Here is a 20,524-nt window from a genome sequence, read left to right as displayed (position 1 = left end):
GCAGATCCCTAAGGATGAGCCTTTTCTAATCCTAGGAAAACCGAAAAAGAGACTATTAAAAAACAAACAAACAAACAAACAAACAAAAAAACCCAAACCACAAAAAACCAAAAACCGGGAAAGAACATGGAGAGCTCCACATCCACTTCCCTCCCCAGCAAATGTTCCGTGGGGACTTTGGAGCTGGGATCACTCTGATATTTCAACCCAGGGCAGCAGACGTCAGTCACAGTTGGCTCCTGGGGTGCAGCAGAGCCATCTCCTATATTCCAAAGGGTCATTCCCTCGGGAATTCAGCCCCTCTGCTGCCTGCCCGAGGGGAGGGACAGTGCGGGGCTCACCCTGCATCCCTCGGGGTGGGGGATTTCAGAGGGGAGAGGGGCGGGGATGTGACTTTGGAGCTGTTCGCAGGCTCGGGGAGCGATTCCCGACTCTCTGCCCCGAGATCAAAGCTTCGAGAGTCCTGGAATCTCATCCCAGGACTGTGCCAGGACACCCAGGGGACACCCAGGAGGGCTGATTCTGTGAAAAACTCTTTTAAATCTCGGTGATGCCAAGCACTGCATTACCTCCGGGGCAGAGCCGGCACCGATCCCCAGGGATTTTTGGGGCAGATGTTCCCGGGAAAAAAAAAAAATGAAAAAAAAAATAAATAGGGTGCATCTGCAAGGAAAGCGCCGGTGAGCTAAACCAGGGCTGTTAAAGCTGTACTTAACGCTGGGGTTCCTCCTTTGCTGCTCGAGCATCGCAGCGTGTGTGGGAGGCTGGTGAAAATAGCTTCCTCGCCAGGCCAGGACGTGCTGGAGGAGCTCCGGGATTTTTTTTTACCTTTTTTTCCATGACAGGTGGTTTTTGGTTGTGTTTTTTTATTTTTTAAAATTTTTTTAATTTTTCCCCGGTTCCTCCAGAGCAGTGACGAGCCAGGGTGGGATGGGACTGATGCACAAACCCTGCACGGCCTGGGGAGTGGGGAGCTCACCGAGATTTGGCCAAACACACCCGGAATTTCCAAGGAGGAAAAAGGGAATCTGCAGAACTCCCTGCTGCGGGAACCGTCGGATTCTGCAGTCTCCAAACCCAGACAAATTCAGCCGAGGATGAAAACACCCCCTAAGGATCGGCTCAGGCAGATGCCTGGTGAATTTCAGGGAAACAATCTGTGCCCGATCTGCTCCCAGCCCTGGGAGAGGGGTTAGAGGAAGGATAAGGGGTGGGAGACAAGCTGGAGGGGTTTTTCCAGCCTGGAGGGATTTTTCCAGCTTCCCTGGGGGCTGCCTTTGGGAGAACAACCCGGCAAGGAGCTCCTGTGCACTGAGACAGGGAGGGATTTTTTCCCGGGAAGCAGCTGGTTCCCGCACAGAGGTCGAGTTCATGTCCTGGCAGAGAGGAAGGAAGGAAGGAGAAAAGCTGATTTTAGAGGTGAAGAGCTTCCTGGGCCCTTTGCTCTGGCCTTCCAGGACTTTTGGCAGAGCCTCAAAATCCTGCAAGAACTCCAGGGTGCAGAATTTACCCCACTCTGTCTCATTGCAGCCCCATTTCTGTAGGATACAACCCACAGCTTTTCCCTTTCAGACCTCCTGCAGGTCTGGGAGCTCCAGAGGGGATTCCCCCCCACCCCCCCTTTTTTTTTTTTTTTTTCAGGGAAATGAGTTGCTCTCATAACTCGGGTAGCAACGAAATTCCTGCAAAAACGGGAGCAGAAAGTCACTCCCAGCTCCTGGGACACTCACCAAGCAGCCAGAGGGCGCATCCTTCGCTTGGGTTGATTTTGGGGAGGACAAGAAGGGGAAAACGCCGATTTTCACGTGAAGAAATAATTAAAATAATTATTCTTCTCCTGGCTAAAACTCTTGGTGCAGCGTTTCTCCAGCCCCAGGCCACGGTGACCTTGCTGAGACACTGCTTCTGGGGCGAGCTGGGAAGCACTAATTGCATTTAATGGCAATTAGGGCAGGAAATGGCCAGCGTGCCTTAGCTCAGCACTCACTTGGAGCTTTCTGCCTTCGGCTGAGAGGACAGCACAGGTTTGGAGGAGCTGCGATGGTTCTGGAGGGAGGTGAGACGAGCACCGAGGAAGATTTAACCAAGCCAGGAAGCAGAAAAAAAACCAAAATAAAAAGTTCCCCAGTGCACCTGCAGCTGAGCAAAATCCTCCCAGCCCTTCAGGAAGGCAGCGCCCAGATCTATTATTCCATTTTCATGTACGAACGGCCATGAAGGGGCTATTTTATTAACAATTAATAGTTAATATTACACACTATTAAGTCTAATGGCGAGGTAATAGGCGCAGTTATTAATATGCAAATTGGGAGAAATCTCATTAACTCCGAGGTCCTCAACCTCTCGGTGTTTCCAGGACCGGCATCCCGAGGCAATCTTCCCTGCAGCACAGATGTTGACATTTCTGCCTCCCAGCAGGCAGAGCCTGCCCAGATGGATAGGATGAATCCCTCGGGGCTCTCAGCTTTTAAGGAGAATCTCTAAGGGTGGATTTTACCTGCAGGGAAACTGGGGATGAGCCGGTCTGGGGTATCCGAGCCTTCTCTGCCACGTGCTGCCGTGGCTGTGATCGGGAATAACAAAAGCTGAGGGGTTTTAGCGACCCAAATCCCATCTCCTTCTCTCCACGGGCGTCTCCTGCTTTCCCTCTGAGGCTCTGCCGCTTCCAGAAAAAGCCCCTGATGAGCATCAAGGAACATCTCCCCAGAATCACCCAGCAAACAACAACAACAACAACAAAGTGGTGGGAACGTGGTACCCAAGAGAAGTTGGATCTCCAGAAATTAATCCCTTGCTTTGGGGTCCAATCCCATCCCTTGGGATGTAATTGAACGATTTACTTGTGATTTAAAACTTTGAGATAGGATTTTGGGGTGTTTTTTTTTTTTTTTTTTTTTTTTTTTTTTTCTTATCGGTCTTGCCTAAAAATAGAAAAAAAAAATTTAAACTTTTCAGTTGTTTTTAAAGGCTCCCGATGCATTTTGCTGTTTGAGCAGGTTGGGAACAACTGGAAGTGTCACGGGAAAACGCCATCCAAAGGAGACATCCTAATAATTCATCTCCAAAAGGTGGATTTGCTGAAGACCAAGAGCGTTTTAATCCTGTTCCGTGCAGCCTCACTCCCTCTGCTGGAGTCTGCACAGACAACAGGCAGCTTTTAGTCACAGTTTTAGAGATTTACAAATTTGGGGAACCTGGGAGGGCTCTCAGGAGCTGTCCCCGTTCTCCACCAGGGCGAGGTGTGCTCACAGCCTCCTCCCTGCGCGGCTGGGACTGCCCTGGGGACACGGCGATGAGCTGGAGGGGACATTTGGGGACGAGGTGGTGGAAGAGAAGCCCCTGACAGCAAAATTTTGGCTGCAGCCCCTCCTGCCCGCTCTGAAGCTGCCCATGGTGGGTGCCAAAAGGATTTCCAGGGGGGCTGATGAAATTAGGGGGAAAACCCCAAAAACCTTAAATAGGAAAGAATGGGGAAAAAATGTGATTTAGGTGAAGTCTCCAACACAAACCCCTCAGCTCTGGCTCGAAGGCTGTACTCAGAGATTTGCCAGATTCTTATAGGTGATTTTATTTATTATCCTCAGTCCTGATGATTTATTCAAAGTGATGGAAGTGCAGCTTTTCCACCTGCTTCTCTCCTTTCCCAAAGGTTTGGGAAGAGTCTGGTTGTAGGTGTGTATAGTAAGATGATGGATTTATTTTGGGGGCTCAGATAGAGTTATCCAGGAGAGAGAGCCTTCCTTTGGTGCCTGGGGAAAAAACCTGGAGAAAAGGGGGATTAGGGGGGATTTTGTGGCTCTGCACAGCTTTCTGACAGGAGGGGACAGCCGGGGGGGTTTGGGCTCTGCTCCCAGGGAACAGCGACAGGAGGAGAGGGAACGGCCTCAGGCTGGGCCAGGGGAGGTTTAAATTGGATATTTGGGAAAATTTCTTCACCGGAACTGTTGTCCAGGCCTCGCACAGCTGGAGTCCCCATCCCTGAAGGAATTTAAAAGCCATGTGGATGTGGCACTTGGGGACATGGGTCGCTGGTGGCCTTGGCAGCGCTGGGGGAATGGTTGGACTGGATGATCTCAGTGGGTTTTTCCACTCAAAATAATTCTGTCATCCTGTAACTCCTCTGGACTCTCCCCAGCAGGGGATGTAGAGCAAACCCTCCTGGCCAAACCTTTGCTAAAGGACATCAGGACAGGTCCCTGTGGGGAGCAGCAGGAGGAGGGGACGTTGCTGCAGGACATCCAGGCCAGCCCAGAGCTGGGACAGGCAGCTGTACCTGCAGCTCACAGGGCTCTGTCCCCCTTGGAGCAAACCACTCGAGGTAAAACTTTTCTGACAATCCTTTTTTGCTGCCTGGCTTTGGGCAGGAGGTGCAGCTTGAAGGCAACGCCCTGGAAGTGTCCAAGGCCGGGTGGGACAGGGCTTGGAGCAACCTGGGATGGTGGGAGATGTCCCTGCCCATGGAATGAGAGGGGCTTTAAGGTCCTTCCAACCAAAACCGTGCCATGATTTCTGCTTCCCACTCAGGATTTGGGGCTGGTTGAGCTTGAGTCAAGCCCTACACCCACCAATTTCTCGTTCTGAGCCCGGGGTTCTCCGTGCTCGGTGCCCGGGTGGTGGAGGCGGGTTTGGGCTGAGGCTCTCCTGAGGCTGGAGCAGATTTTGGAGGTTTGGGAGTGAAACCTGTCCCGGCGTTCTGCTGCCTGTCCCTGTTCTCCTCTCTGTCCCCTAGATGGCACCGGCTCTCAGCGCATCAAATCCCCGATGAAAACCAGCGGGTTTTGGTGCCCGCGAAGGCTCGGGGCCAGAAACAAACACAAAACCCACCCCGAGCATTAAAGGAAAAAGAAAAAAAAGCTACAATTAATTGCTTTTTTTTGGCTCGTACACTGAAAAAATTCAGATTTCTGACCCTCGGCTGGCTGCAGCGTTTCTGCTGCTTTCTCTTCTGGTCCATCCCTGGGTTCTGCATCTCCCCAAAATTCAGGGGACAGGGAATAAGTGGATCCTTCCCCTCAGCTTTGCTGCAGTGGCACGTGGATATCTGGGGTCTGTGACAGACCCAGGCACACCTGGATCACTCCAGGAAGATATTTCAGTTCTTCATAGGACTGGGAAGTGCAGGGAGTAACATTCCAACTCCTTTTTTTTAGTTTAAACCAAAGCAGGAGATCGAGGAGGGAAAATTACTGACAAAATCATCAGTTTGAAGATGCAGCCACCCTAAATAATCCCTTTTTCCACGCCCTCGGTGGCACAGGGCAAACCCCCACATCACATCCCTGGGGCCTGGCTCTTCCTTGGACAGTTTATCCATGAAATTTTGGGCCATCTCACATTTCAAGCCTCCTGCAAAGCTCCTGGCAGAGCACCACGTGTGTCCTGGTGGGGAAGGAAGGACAATGTGAGGAAAACGTGTCCCCACCTGACCCTCCCCAGCTCTGCACCAAATGCCACCAACATTTAAACCAATGCCATTATAAAACCTGCTCTGAACAGGGACACTTGGCACCTTGCAGGGGCTCATCCAAAAGAAATCCACGCAGTGGCATCCAGAAGGTGCCAAACACGTCCCTCCCACCCCCTTCCTGCTGCTCAGCACCATCCCCAGGGATCTGCAGGATCCCCACAGCTCCCAGAGGGCTCTCTTGGAGCTCAACCACTCCTCCCCCGTTTTTCCTGCCCTATTTTGGGGCTTTCCAGCCTGTACAGGAGGGAGCAGCCCTGGGTTGGGACAGGCTCAGCGCTCTGCTCTTGGCACATCCCAAAAGTCCCCAGGGCAGAGCAGGGAGCAGCTCCCATCCCAAAAATCAGAGGCAACTCATGTTCAACAACTCCCCCACAAATTAACACCACCCAAACTGCTCCCCCTTTTCCTGGGATTCTTTATTTATTTTTCCTGGGATTCTTTAGTCCATTTATTAATTGGGATTTTTTTAAAAAATAATATATAGAGATTTATATGAGCCATTGCTTTAGGGCAGCTGATGCTGATGAAGGCCAGAGCTGGAGGAGGAATCCCAGGGAACCTGGGGAGAGGCAGTGGCTGCAGACCTGGGAGAAGTTTGCAGGCTCTGGGTTATCCCAGACCCTGCTCTGAGACCCACAGAGCCATTCCCAGCCTCACCTCAGTCTCCTGTCCTCGTGAGCTCCTCCAGGACCCTTGAGTGAAAGGAGGTTGGAGGGCTACTGGATTCTGGATCCAAGCCTGGACCCTGTGGCAGGTAATAAACTCACTCCTTGGAGAAGTGGCTCATTCCCAGGCTCCCCAGTGACAATATTCACCAGGACTTGGGCTCATCTCTGCTTTGGGTGATGCCAAGGAAGTCAGAGTCAGCTCCAGGTGTTCCCCAGTGCACCAAATCAGGTAGAAGGTACAGTTATTCCCCATCAAATGATGAAAGAATCCAAATTTTGGCTCCCCAGACTCTCACGTGTCAGACACGTGCTCTTACAGCCACAGCTGAGATGTTCAAATGCTCCCAGTGCTGGGGATTACACAAATATCTCCAGTCCCCAGGGAAACACCCTCAGCACCGGGAGAGAAACCCAGACTGTGCTGGGAACTTCAGATTAAAGAATAAACAGGGATTGGGCAGACAGTAGAAATATATAAACAGCAAATTTCTTTTTTATTTCCATTTTAATACAGAGCTTCCTTATACAACCAAGGAATTCCCTCTCCCTCCCACCACAAGCAACTCTTATCAAAAGAAATCCTTCACTGGAAAATCAACACCAGATCAGGGACATGGGCTGGGAGAGGCTCTTTAGCAAGTGCAGGGCCAGAAATCCCTGAACAGGGATCTCCCTCACTTCAAATCCTTTCTCAGAATCCTGGGACAAACCTCCAGGTCTCCTAACAGAGAAGGATTTAACCAGTTACACATCATGGGCTGGGGGGGGAATAAACTCAGCACTGCTGCACATCACTGGAAATCCACCCCATGCTGCAGGGAAAGGGGATGCAGGGCTGGAGAGGAGCTGGATCTGCCCCTGGAAGGTTTCTTCTCTTGAACAGGGCTTATCCCACATTTACACTCCCTCCAGGGAAAGCAGGAGGGGAAAATGAGGGAGCATTTAAAATATTTATGTATTTAGGATGCGCCTTTCTCAGGTGGGATCATGGGGAAGGGGCTGGTTTGCATTCATTTAAGGGTGCACTTTGGATAAAGTTCGGGGTTTTTTAAGCAGCTGAACTGTTGCAGGTTTTAGTAATAGAATTTCTGTTTTCTGGGTTAACATCTCCTAGGATCATGGAATGTCCTGACTTGGATCCACAAGGATCATTGAGTCCAGTCTTTCCTTTGTGGGGCACAAGGTGCAAACACCGACAGAGAGAGTAGGGAAAAGAGGGGATAAACACCTCCAAAAATAGCAGAGCCCTCAGTCACTGATTAAACGTGTGCAGCCCCACCAGACACTGCAGGCTAAACCCTCCCAGGGTCAATCAGCAGCTCCTCACTCCCCATGGCTGCTATGCTTTGCAGCTGGGTCATTCCTCCTCCCACGGGAACAGATCCACTTGGATGTGCCGGGCACCTCAGAGCACGGCCCGGCTCCAAATGGACACATCCAACATATCCCCGTGGCTGCAGCTTCCAGACTTGGCCACTAAATGTCAGGATCAGAATTAATTTTTAATATCAGAAGTGGTGGAGGTGGGAGGGAGCTGCCAACACCTGGGCAGGCAAGGGAAGCTCTGCAGTGAAGGGCCTGGAGAGACAGGACACTGGGAATGGCTTCCCACTGCCAGAGGGCAGGGATGGATGGGATATTGGGAAGGAATTGTTCCCTGTGAGGGTGCTGAGCCCTGGCAGAGGGTGCCCAGAGAAGCTGTGGCCGCTCCTGGATCCCTGAAGTGTCCAAGGCCAGGTTGGATGGGAGTTGGAGCAGCCTGGGCTAGTGGGAGGTGTCCCTGCCCTGAAAGGGGCGGAATGAGATGAGCTTTAAGGTCCTTTCCAACCCAACCCATTCCACGATTCCATGAAGACATGAATCCCATAAAACCCTGCTGGTCCCAAACTTGAGAAATGTGGTGCTTTGGACACCAGGGAGGTGCCAGCAGAGCTCCCAGGGGAAGCAGCTCCCAGACAGGAGGGGGCACGGCCTGAGCTCTGTCACTGCCATCACAGAGCCCACCCCCAGCTCCAGGGATGCTCGGGGCACCCAGGGCTGCACCTTCTGCTCCAGCCATCTCCGGTCTCACTCCCACAGACACTGCAGAACCACCCAGGTCATCCAGTCATGGAGAACTTGGCTAAAACAAGCATTCCAAGATTCCAATTGTTGCTGCTGGGCAGACGAGAACTGCTCCCAGCCCACCCAAAAGCCTCCCCAGCACTGAAATCCATCCCCTACATGCTGAATTTGATTCAGATGATTTCCTTCAAGCCTCTGATCCCATCACAAACACATCACTGCTGCAGAGCTCCTGGTTTTCCCCACATGCTAAAATGTGGCAGCATCACTGAGATCACGAGGGAGAGACTTTATTTTCAAACTGTTTTCCCCAACTCTTTGCATTTTGCGATTTTGCTCCCCTTCTGCGGCTGCAGCAGCAGGAATTTGTCTCATGGATGACGAGCAGGCTCTCCAAGTGAGCAGCTCTTTGCAGGAGAGGCAGATGGGGAGCAGAAGGGAGCAGCTCCCTCAGGACAGGCTCTTCAATATTTAATGTGACATCAGAGCAGAGCCAAGAGATCCGAGCTCATGCAGCGTTTTGTACAAGGCAAAGAAAGACACAGCCAGGGAAGTGTGAAAGGAAAACACTCAAAAAGCCAAAGAGGGAAGTGCTGATTTGTGATTCTAAAGCTTGTACTGCAACAACTCCCTCCCCTCTGTTCTGCCCACAACATTGGTGGTTTGCTCTTCGCAAGCAGCGCCGCAGCCACGAGCGGAGTGGCCAGGGTTTGGTCCTTCAATGCCTTAATTAGACAGGAAAACAATTAGAGAAGATGATTCTCTTCTAACATTCACAGGCCTCAATACAGACAACAACCCAGCCCCATCCCATTATGTCTGTTTAGGTTGTTTTGGAAGCTCGGCAGACGAAAGCAGGACATCCCAAGTGGAACAAGGGCCATAAAGGAGATTTCTGAAGAGATGGGGAGGTGCAACTGCTGGACGGTTACAAATCCTTCATCATTGCTTATCTGCCACAGGAGCCCCAAGGAGCAGCCACTGCCAGACACAGGCTCAGGTTCTCCAGGAAAAATTCCCACTCAGCACCTGAGCACCATTTCCACAGAGGAAATTCCAGAGCCAGCTCCTAGAATGGGCTGGGGAAGCAGAGGGCTGGGTCAGGAGATGACAGCAAACAGCTTGCACTGAGTTTTGGGGGAACAGACACAACAGAGGTGCTTGAGCCACCCCTGGCTCTGCCCATCGACATTCCAGGCAGGTAAAAACCCTGCAAAGGGCAGGTTCAGAATGCAACAAACAATTAAAAAAAAAAAAAGGTTGGAAAGGAGTAACATGAACGTGTGACAACAATGGTGTAGATGCCTGGTGGGACACGCTGGAAACCAGGAGCTGCTTCTGATGATGTGACATCTCAGGTCCCTTTGTTGTTGCTGAGAACTCCACAAAAACCTCCCCAAACCAAGTCCTTCCCTCCCACCTCTGAACATTCTCCAGCTCAATCCAACTTTGGGGCAGCTTCCTGCTCCTCCCAGGGGTGTCCAGCAGCAGCTCCTAAAGCAGCCAAATACCGTGAGCAGAAGTTGCAAATCTCAGTCTCTGGGTGCAGCTGGGGATGTGGAATTTTGGGGGAGAACCTACAACTGTACCTAAGTGTGGCCATCTACCCTGTTTCTTTCCCGTTCCCTGGATCATCAGGAAGCTCGTGTTGTGTCCCACAGCCCTGGGGCTCACCTTGGACCACTTCACCAGCAGCAGCTCTGAGCCAAACCAGCTGAACTCCCTTTACTCCATCCTCTGACAGCACTGATGCACATCCAAGCAGAGCTTGACATTTATTAAATAACTTCAAATGTTGGTGCCAGGGAGTTTGGGGGCTGTTGCAGTGCAGTTGTCAGCTGCGCTTCCTAAGCAATCCCCAAAGTGCTGCGCTGCTTGTTCAGCAAGTTCCACCTTTTCACCAACTTCCCTTCATTTACATGGGCAAACACATCAAATCCCACACGCAGCACGTCAAGGGCGTCTTGAAAAGCAACAAAAGAAAAGTCTCAGACCAACAAAACCAGTCAGGTACAAATCCAATTTTAATTGTCAAGCTCACTTCTAGCTCCTACATTCAACACAAGGATCAAAAACTACAAGTCTGAGAGTAGAATTTTATTCTATCCCCAGTTTCTGATCGCTGTGGCAGCTGTCAAATGGCAACTTCCAAAATCCACTCGTTTCAGAAGCTTTTTCCCTACCTTGCAATGCCAGGTGAACCCCACGGACTCTCCCAACAGCTCTTGACACCTTCCAGACTCAGTTCTTTGGCAACAGTTATACAGAGCATTGTGCGTATATAAAGAGCTTATAAGAAAACTTCTTTTACATTCTAATTGTCTTAAACCTTCACAGAAGTATTAAAGTGCTCAATCAACTCTGAACAAACCCTCCTTCCCTAGTCAGCTACTTCCTGGAAACGCCTGCACTTAAGTCAGCAAAACCAGAAGCAAACAAGAAGAGAAAAGGCATGGAAAAATAAAATAAATCCTCTGCAGGATCATGAAAACCCCTTTTGACACAAGAGGCCTCGAGTCTCACATCTCCCTTCTACCCAAATATTGAGACATGGGTCCAAATGTTCAACCAGTCCAAGCCAGCACAGCTTTCCCCCCACCCCCACCCCCCAAGCTGTGCTGATTTCCCATCAGTTGATTCTTTGGCCCCTGACTTCTGTAAGAACAAAAAACCTGCAGAACAGAACCCTACTGATGCTACAACGAAAATACAAACACTGAAGTCACACCGGTGGAGGAAAATAAAAGATAGAAACAAGAGATGTGGTGGATATTTAACCCTCCCTGCTGCCTGGATTTTAAATTCTCTCCGCAACATCTGACACTATCTGAAACTGATCTTTCAAAAAGGCTTTGAATGGGGACATTTTTGGCTCTTCTAAGTGGGTGGATGGAGGGTGCACCTCAAAATTATTTTGTCTGGCAAGACCTGCAGGCCAGCCCACCCCACTATAGCTCTGTGCCCGAGGAAATCCCACCCAGAGCCACCAAGAGGACCAAAGCCACGTTCCTTTGGGCACATCCTGTCCTTCCTCCAGCCACAGCACCCAAAATACCACTTCAACCACCCCACAAGGTGACTTTTTTTCCTGTGGAGACACCAGGAATTCACCCTTAGGACATGCGTGTGTCAGCCAGAGGATGACACCTCTGATTGCAGCTTTGCTGAAATCTTCTGACATCTGTGGGAAAAACATGTTATTTCAGCCTCAGCAGCCCTCTGCACTCCCTGGCTTCCAGCAGGTCCTGAACTGCTGCCTGTCACCTGCCCTTTTGCTGCTGACTGAAGATCAGACAGACTTCTGCCACCTCTGAAATCCTGCCTGCCCCTGTTCCCACACGTAGCCCTTGCTAACACCTCCGAGTGATCCTGCCACAGAAATGACTCAAAAGCCAGGAAGTCTTGGGGAAAGTGGTCAGAAACCACGCTCAGGTTTGTACCTGCTCTTGTCAGATGTGGCAGGAGCTACCCCTGCTGCCCCCAGGGCTGCTGAAAGCCAAATTCCCTGCCCTGATGCACTGGGGTTGGTCACCCTGACCCTGAGACCCCTCAGATCAGCTGGGTGCCACATGAAGGTCGTGGTTTTTGGTATCTATGACATTGTTTTTCTTGCTAAGCTGAGGGGTTTTCCCCTACAGTTCCCTCGGGGATATAAAACCACAGATATAGAAACTCTGGCTGCTCTCCTCCCTCGAGCCTCAATACAAAGGGTTTCGTAAGAAAATGAAAAAATTAGTTTTGCACACGTGTTTGAGAGCCGTGGGCAGCTCCACAGAGATTAAATACCTTCTGATCTTTAGTGCAAATACACCAAATCTGCAGTGGCTTGAGCCTGGCTTAGCGTCAGCACGGGAGCTTTGCACCCAAAGCCTTCCTCCCTCACGGCTGGGTTGGTCTCCCTCACCATGCTGGGGTGGGAGGAAAAAACTCTGCACCATTTACTGGGCAAGCAACTGGTAAGAAACACTGCTCTGTGCTGATAAATTCATATTTTACATTCCTCTTCTTCCCTCATTTCTATTCTTTTGAAAGTTCATCACCGAGGTGCACGATTTTCTGAACATTTTTCATTCTGACCTGTGATGTGCCAAGCACTGAACTAAAGGGCAGCTTGCTTCACAGTACTCCAAATAAGAAAACTGACCATAGTACAAGCAAAATTAAATAAACTGAAATATAAAAGACAGCAGAAGTTAAGATTCATCCAGAAATATAATATAACGTTTGGGAGTGGGGTGAAACTGGAAATCAGCTACACGACAGAAACAATGAAATGACCAACAAATATTGATTAGGCGAAAAGAGGAAAACTTTCATTGCATTCTGTACATCAAAATTAAATGAAAAATTCACATGTTGGAGCCACGAGACAGAATGATGAAGGTCTCAAGCCACAGGAAGGAGAAAGCAAAGAAAACACCTTGAATAAAGCAACACGTGAACAAAACTAGCAACTGAGCAGCTTCCAAAGGAATAAAAGTGACCATCTCTCAAACGAGAAAAAGCAGCACTGAAGCAGAGAACAAGTATATGGTCAGGACATGGTGGGTTAACACTGACTGCACAAAACACTTGTGATACTTGGAAAGAACCAGGCCTATTTGTATATCTATGCAAAATATATACACAACTCCATATGTATATATATGTACACATAGGCACTACTGTACATATGTATATGCAACCTCGACACAACTGCCCTCTGGGTGCAAGCAAAAAAATACTGCAGCTGTGCAAAAAACCTGCAATTCTGTGTTTGATTACCCAGGAGAAATGGGAGAAAGATCCAAACTAATTCCCAAACAGCTCAAACCCAGACGGGGTTTCGTCCACAGGGCCAGCTTCTGAACATTCCCAGCGCATTTGCAGGAATTAAAAATTCATCCAAAGCTGTGGATTGTAGCAGTACACATTGCAACTGTTTCCAAACCCATTAATCCGTGAAAACAGCCACACTCTCTCCTGACACCAGTGATTTAGCACGAGGCCATCCCACCCACAACACCAATTTGGGAATAACGGGTGCACAGGGAATTGGATTCAAAGGCCAGGCCAGGGCTCTTGCTCTACAAAACAAGGGTCAGTTGCTGTTCTTAGTGTTGGGGAAGAGAAGGATGTGGTGCATTAAAAAAGCCCACCCCACCCTCAAACAAGGGAAAAACAGGACAGCTCTGGATGCTCCAACCGTGCAGCCAGGCTGATCTTTGGGGTTTGTGTGGTTGGGGATGTGGAAAAGGAGCATTTTCCATAAAGCTTGTTCGCCTCACAGCTCCAGAGAGCATCGTCCTCTCAAGTCCAAGGCTCCCTTGGTCTGGCACAGGCCCCGTGGAGCTGTGACAGGAGTGCATTGCCGACGTCAGAGCACGAAGAAAGTGGTGAAAGAAAACTGCAGGAGATGGTCCCACGCCTTTTCCAGCCCCTAAGGAGTTGTCCCTGCTGCCTTCAGTACTCTGCATCCATGGCATCCAGGTACTTGGCCTCGATGATCCTGGGGAGCAGGTTGTACCTAAGGCAGAGCAGAGAGAGGGGGTCAGTCCTTGTTTATGCAGCTTTTTTCTCTCTCTCCCAAAGCTCCTGGGTGAGTCTGGCTGTGACATTCACCCAGCTGAGGGGGACACAAAGTGGGGGACAGCAAAACCTACCAATCCTGCAAGCAAACACTTTATAGGAACAGCAGTGCCAGGCTCCCTCTGGAAGAGCCTCTACTTCCTTTCAGCTGGAAAGGAAAGAGAACATCCTCATTCTCACAGGAGGAAAGTCGCTTTCCTAGAGCTCTGTCACCACCAAGCCCTCAGGGTGACAATAATACAAAGGTGATTTTTTTTATTTTAGACTCCAAACAAGACCATCCCGACCTGGTGTCTGCCTTTTCCACGTAGATACAGGGATTCCCTCACTTTTAAATTCTTTTAGATTTGATTTTTTGCAAGAACATCCTCACAAATTAATATATTTGGGTGAGAAAGGCACTGTGAAGTTGCTTTTGTAAATCGCAGTGCACATTTATGTGGCATTTTCCCTTGTTTAACAAGGAAGCGACTCTTCAGCTGTTATAATAACTCACAGAGTGTCAAAAACTCAGTTTTAGATTTCAACAGCTGTGCAAGAGATCCCAAACATCACTTATTAATGAGAAATAACCAGGATCTCCTTAAATAGACCCATCATAGAATAAAATGCTTGAGAGCCACGGGAGCCCAGATAAGAGACAACTTGGAGAGAAGATTCTTCTGTGGGCAACCAAAAACTCATCATCCCAACGTTCCGAATCTAAGCCAGGAACTGGGAATACCCAAAGAGATCAGGTTTTCTTCCAGCAGGCTGTTTTCCACTGCAATAACGGATTTCAGTGGCTTCTCAGTATCTCTCTAAGACCACACCAGTGATCCCTCACTAATGACAACACAAACCATGTTTCTACAGCTGTTGGATGGATGGAAATGTGGCTTTGGGACACCAAGCCATGCCTCACTCATTTGTGTTTGATTCTTGAATTTGCCCCCTGGCTACTGTCCCATCTCCTTTTCTCCCTTCACTTCTTAAAAAAAAAAAAAGAGAAAAGAGATTAAATTTCTTCAACTGCCTCATCTATTCAGAGTGCCAAATCTTTGGGAAAAAGTCATTAACTACAGAGCTCATGGATCATGGTGCTGCCTTCTTGGCTGGAGGCCACAGAAACTACATGGAGGTAAAAAAAAATCAGAGGAAGGAGAGCCAAGGGCAAATTTCCATGCTGTGCCAGGCAGCAGCATCTTCCCCTTGGCAGCAGGGCTGATCATCCAGCTGCTGGGAAGAAGCTGCCCTGAGAAGAGAAATGAGTTAGCAACACAGAGGGTATAAAGTGACAGCATCTTATTTACTGAAAAGAAGATATATTTGCATATTAGTATCTAGCTCTTAGTACAAAATCAGTTTTTTTGACTGCATTCTCTCCACCATAATTGAGCTTTTCTGTACCATGTCCAATACCTGAACTTGGCTGAGCGTGGCCCACATTTTCTGTTCTGCACTGAGCTGCCCTGTGTGCAAAGCTGCAATTCCCACAAGAGCCACTCATCCAGCACTGCTCACAGCCGGAATATTTACCAGCCACTCATGCAGGCACCCCAAGTGCCACCAGTGTGAAGGGCAGGCGAGGCATCACTACCAGAGGAACAACAATTTCAGTGTTTTCCAAGCCTGTTTATCTTTTAAACTCCAGCCCAAATGGCTCTGACATGATCCTGTTGAAAGCCAAGGTAGCTCTGACATTTGCTTTTGTTTCAGAAAGGACTGGATCCATCTTTATCAGCCAAGGAAAACACCACAGCAGGTGGTGCAGATTAGCAAACTGGGAGCCCTGGACTATGGGATCAGAGGGAAGATCTCTGGGACTGCAAGCTCAAAGTCAAGCAGATATCACTGGTACCATGCTGGCCTAAAAATAATCAAGTGGACTGGAAACTTGATCTGTTCCTTCCAAGATCTTATTATGGCCTCTCATTATATCCAAAGGGCTGAGAGCATGAATGATTTAACTGGAGAATGATGGGCAGTGGCTGCTAACGAACTCCAAGGAAGAAATTAGTGAAATTTCTTAACGATTCTCCCTCGGGACTGTAAGATATTGTGGGATCCTCCCATCTTTAAAGATATATTTTAAGTCTAAATGTGGTCAACTGATCATTGGCAGGGGCATCCAGCAGTGCAGGAGGTCTGTGAGGTCACCACAGCACTGGGTAAGAGAGTAGGATTCCTCTTAGGAAAAGTTTCCAGCTCTGCTGTGAGCACTGGCCTGAGGAAATCAAACTGCAAAGTGATAAGGAACATTATCAAATACCACCTAGAGGTTTGGAGTATGGCTTTTCAGGAAGATCAGGCATCTCACAGGCACTAAAAAAGGAGAGGTTTTGCCTCCTGGGAAGATGGAAGAAGAGCACTTGCCAGCCCAGAACCCTTTTACACAACTCCCAGCAGCAGTGAAATCCTGATTCCTCCTCAGGCTTGAGCAGCTAGTAAAAAACCCCTCATCATTACCCACTGCCATGAGCTGGTTAGTCTGGATAAGATAGACAGCCCTCCCTGAATCACTCTGACTTCCGGCGATAGCTGGGATTGGAAAGGACCTCTGGAGATCACCCAGTCCAATCCCCTTGGAGCAGCTGACACAGGAACGTGTCCAGGTGGGTTTGGAATGTCTCCAGAGAGGGAGATTCCACAGTTTCCCCGGGCAGCTGTTCCAGTGCTCTGCCACCCTCAACATAAATAAGTTCTTCCTCATGTTGAGGTGGAGCTTCTTGTGTTTTAGTCTGTAGCAATTAGTCCTTGTCCTGTCAGTGGGCACCACTGGAAACAGTCTGGCACCATCCTGGAGATATTTATATGGATTGGTGAGATTCCTCTCTCCGTCTTCTCCAGACTAAACAAGCCCAGCTCCCAGTTTCTCCTCTCCTCAGACTTCCAGAAATCCAAGCCTGAAGACACACAAGGCATGGCAGACAGGAAAAAAAGACAGCCAAGCTCCCTACCTGATGGGGATCATCCCAATCATGATGAGGGGGAAGATCATCTTCATGTAAGGCAGGGGTGACATTCCAAACCCACAGAGGATGAGGAGCTGCAGGACCTGCAGGCCTGTGAAATAGTGGATCTTCCTCTGGGGAACTCTGCGGATGTAATGGGTCGGAGGATAAGCAGTCTGGGAAGAGAAGAGCCACACGTTAGACATGCCTGGACACGTGTTAGAGAACACACCCGGACTTGTGACAGCAGAATGGGGCTTTGGGACACCAGGGTTTGAGGAAGTCATCGATTTCTACAAGCACTGCATCAACATCAGGGTCCTTAAAAGGCTCAGCAGCTGAACACGGGATTTGTAGGGTGAATTCCAGAGCCTGAAACCACAGCATTGGCAGCAAGACCCAGAGGATGAGTGGGCACTGGGAGCCTGGAGAGAAGACAGGACACCCCTCAGGGCCAGGATTGCCTCTGGGAACATCTGGAGTGCAATGTAACATCTTGGGAAGTGCAGTGACGAGATTCCCTGAGGAGGATTGGGATTGTCAGGGCTCCCCAGCCAGAGGTGCCTGCGGGGGTGTGCAGGGGGAAGGAGAGCAGATGCATCCAGGTGCTGTTCCTGTCCATGGTTCCTCCACCTGACACCCAGCTCCTCATTCTTTTAGAGCCTTCCAAGGCTCCAGGCTTGCCCTTGCTGCTCCACCCTCTTGGCTGAACCCCATTAGGGGAAGACCAGGAGATGAGGGAAGTGCGGGAAGAGGCTGTGCTCAGACTGCAGGGATTTTCTCAGCTCCTATAAGCCACCCATTTTTGAGAAATGAGAGGGGAAAAAAATGACATTAATAGGCTAAATATGGTGGTTTCTTTTGACAGTTCCTTGCTCATGTCTGAGCACAGGCTTTGACTCACTGTCTATACATCAATGAAGAGGATGAGCGACTGTCTGCTGGCAGCAACACAGCCTCAGTGGCTTTTAGATTGTGCCACGACCCATTAAAAGGTTTCCACAAAAGGGAGTTTTCCATATTTGAGAATGCTTTTTAATTTTCCACGCCAAAGCCTGGAAAATTCCACACATAATTCTACTGAAACCAGAAGTAATAAGTCACATACATCAGTAGCTGTTCAACCCTCATTCAAAAATTGACATGACAAATGTAATCTTTACCTGAATTTCAGAGTTTTAACCTCTAGGATGTAATATTGGAGATCAAGACAAATTAGCAGAGATGCAGAGCAAAATGTTGGGCTTATTAAGCCCTTGACCCTTGTTATATAAGAGAAGGTGAGCTGGAGATTGCTCCAGGTACCACCTACACTGCCAAACAACACCTTTTTTAGCACCTGTAACAGAGACAGATTTAAAAAACATCTTCCAGGTTTGTTTTCAGCCCACATCACAGAGGTTTCAATAACACAAATAATTTCATTTTGAATTTAAAATCCCATCTTGAGGTATTTCGCACAAAATGAAACTGTAAAACAGCACGAAAAAAACTACCTGCCTGAAGCTTTGTTGGAGAAATCAAAGGTCATATTTTCCTGATGCCGTGCTTTTTGTATTTTATATTATTACTTTTTTTAAATGCATGTACTCTGCAGATAACACGACAGCACAGAGGGGTTTAGAATTCCCCCAAAAAAACCCTCACAAAAAAAATCCCACACTGGGAGAGCAACTGTTTGACCAGTTGTGTGCTGGGGCTGCAAACACAACTGCAGGTACCTGCTCCTTGAGCAGCAGAGCCACCCTTTCAAAGAGCTGGTTCCCATCGATGGAGGTCAGGGCGATGTAGAGGAAGAGGCCAAAAAGGACCGGCTTTGGGATCCACTGCAGAGGGAAGGGCAGGAGCAGCAGCGACAGCCCCACCAAGAAATGTGCCACCAGACTTGTCAGCCGCGTCTCCTTCACACTCACGATCCTGGAAGCAGGAAAAAGAGGGGGGTTAGGAGCTGGGAGAACACCCCAAGATCCCTAAGTGTTTATCCTGCTCCGTGGAGGAGCAGGAAAAGGGAACGTGCCACTGGGGAAAGGGAAACTCATCCCCACCGCAATGAAATCAGCACTTCTGGCCCCGTGCTGACACTGAGGAGGCAGAGCCTGGCTGGAGCCAGGCCAGGCACTTAATCCACAGCTCAAACAGAGCAGCTGGAAAAGTGCCAAATTCCCCTTCTGTAAAGCTCTACAGATCCTATCCTGAACTAAACTGCCCTCGAAACTGATTCTGTTTAGTACAATGCAGGAAAAAAAAAACCCAAAAAAACAAACCAGCCAAGAATCCTCTTTCTCGACAGTAATCCTTCCCTTGCTTTACCCTGGACTGGCTTCTGTCCCAAAGAAAACTCATTGGCTTCTCCAGGAACTATGGAACGTCTTGGGGAAAAAAAAACAAAACACAAAACAAAACAAAACAAAACAACAAAAAGCCACAAAAAAAAACCAAAACAAAAAAAAACCCAAACAGGAAGTCAGCATTCTCCTGACAGCGAGTCAGCATTTTTGATGGATACGAGGATCTCCCTGTTTACATGGAAGGGAATGCTGAGAGCACCACACAGGGATTCAATCCTGCTGTGGGCAATTGCCTATTACCATGCAAAACATGTCATTAATTAATGCAAATTTTCCAGAGCTGACAGGCCACAAATTGAGCTTTTTTGAGGGGAAGACTGACAGGAAAGCAGGCAGCAGCTTCAGCAACCTGCTTGATGGAAGCCTGCTGGGTTTTCTCTGCACTTCAGCTAAACCTGTGAGCATCTCCTCCCAGTGTGGAAAAAATCACCAGAAACAATGGGAGGAAAGAAAACCCACATCTGTCACGACAACTTACAAAGAGAGAAAAAGAGGATTCCTAACCTTTTTTTTTTTCTTTTTTTTTTTTAGAAGATAAATCCATCAATTCAGTGGATAAACCAGTGAATAAATCCCCCTATTATGAGGGAAAAATCTTTGTGAATAGGGTGTTTTGGTATAATTTAGTGACCTCATTCCCTGGATGAGACCCCTCAAATTGTGACTTAACCCTGTACACAAATTTCTCTGAGGATTAACACTAAAGATCTATCAAAACACACTTCCCTCCTTTGCACATTCACTGCTGGGACTTCATAATCCCTTCTGTCCTAAAGAAGATTGAACTATTGCAATATTAAGTTGGAGAGTTTTGCTTAGAAGTAAGGTCTGGCTGAACTTCAAATCTGTTTATACCCTCAAGGAGCAAAATGAAGCTGAGGGGATGAAGGAGACTTCCACACCTGTATTTGGAGAGAGAGGGAAAGGGTGACAGCCCAAAGCTTGCTCTGAGGATTTGGACAACAAGGCAGAATTAACACCAGCACTCTCGAGACCTAAGGAACTCCAGGTACCACAAAGAGCAGACAAAGTCCTGAGAACAACACTGGAATTCTTCTGTGAGTAGTGGGGCAGGATCATCCAGGATTACCAGGCCAGGATGCACAGAGGGGTTAACCTTGAAGTAACCTTCCAACAGGTTTAAACCACAGCTTTTCTCCTTTCAAACAGAATTTATTGGATCCTCTTGCAAGTCTCCTACGCCCAAGGGGTCCCTGCCAGTGCCTAGAGAAGCTGAGGGAGAGCTTCACTCGTGCCAGCTCTGGTGGAACTGGGACATCGCCTAAATGGACAGAGTCTGGCATCATTCCCACTGCCTCCAGGTCTGGATCACCACAGAAGTCCTGGAGATGAGAAGAGCCAAGCAGCTTAAAGTGCAACTGGAAGTGCTGTGCCAGAGTAATTCCAGAGTCTGGCTGCTCCAGAGCTGCCAGAACCACGATGAGCCTCCGCGGTGGCTCAGAGAAGCAGGAGTTT

The 20,524-nt window shown here is 48.8% G+C and overlaps 1 protein-coding gene across 4 annotated transcripts in view; it reads right to left on the bottom strand.

Moving 5' to 3' along the window:
- Window positions 1-10,205: 10,205 nt before the first annotated feature.
- The window catches only part of SLC4A11 (solute carrier family 4 member 11), a 95,150-nt gene continuing 84,831 nt past the window's right edge, over window positions 10,206-20,524 (bottom strand). For all 4 annotated transcript variants that reach the window (XM_066185200.1, XM_066185201.1, XM_066185198.1 and 1 more), the window contains 3 exons: window positions 18,422-18,617; window positions 16,707-16,876; window positions 10,206-13,705 (listed from right to left, as the gene is read on the bottom strand). In XM_066185200.1, coding sequence (XP_066041297.1) covers window positions 13,642-13,705; window positions 16,707-16,876; window positions 18,422-18,617 — 430 coding nt within the window. In that variant the 3' untranslated portion in view covers window positions 10,206-13,641. The remainder of the gene's footprint in view (window positions 13,706-16,706; window positions 16,877-18,421; window positions 18,618-20,524) is intronic.

This window comes from Chamaea fasciata, unplaced genomic scaffold (genome assembly GCF_029207755.1).
Source record: "Chamaea fasciata isolate MVZ Bird 193981 ecotype frontalis unplaced genomic scaffold, bChaFas1.0.hap1 SCAF_6, whole genome shotgun sequence".
Lineage (NCBI taxonomy): Eukaryota > Metazoa > Chordata > Aves > Passeriformes > Sylviidae > Chamaea > Chamaea fasciata.
Note: the sequence above shows the minus strand (reverse complement) of the source record. Positions and strands in the feature narration are given on the sequence as shown.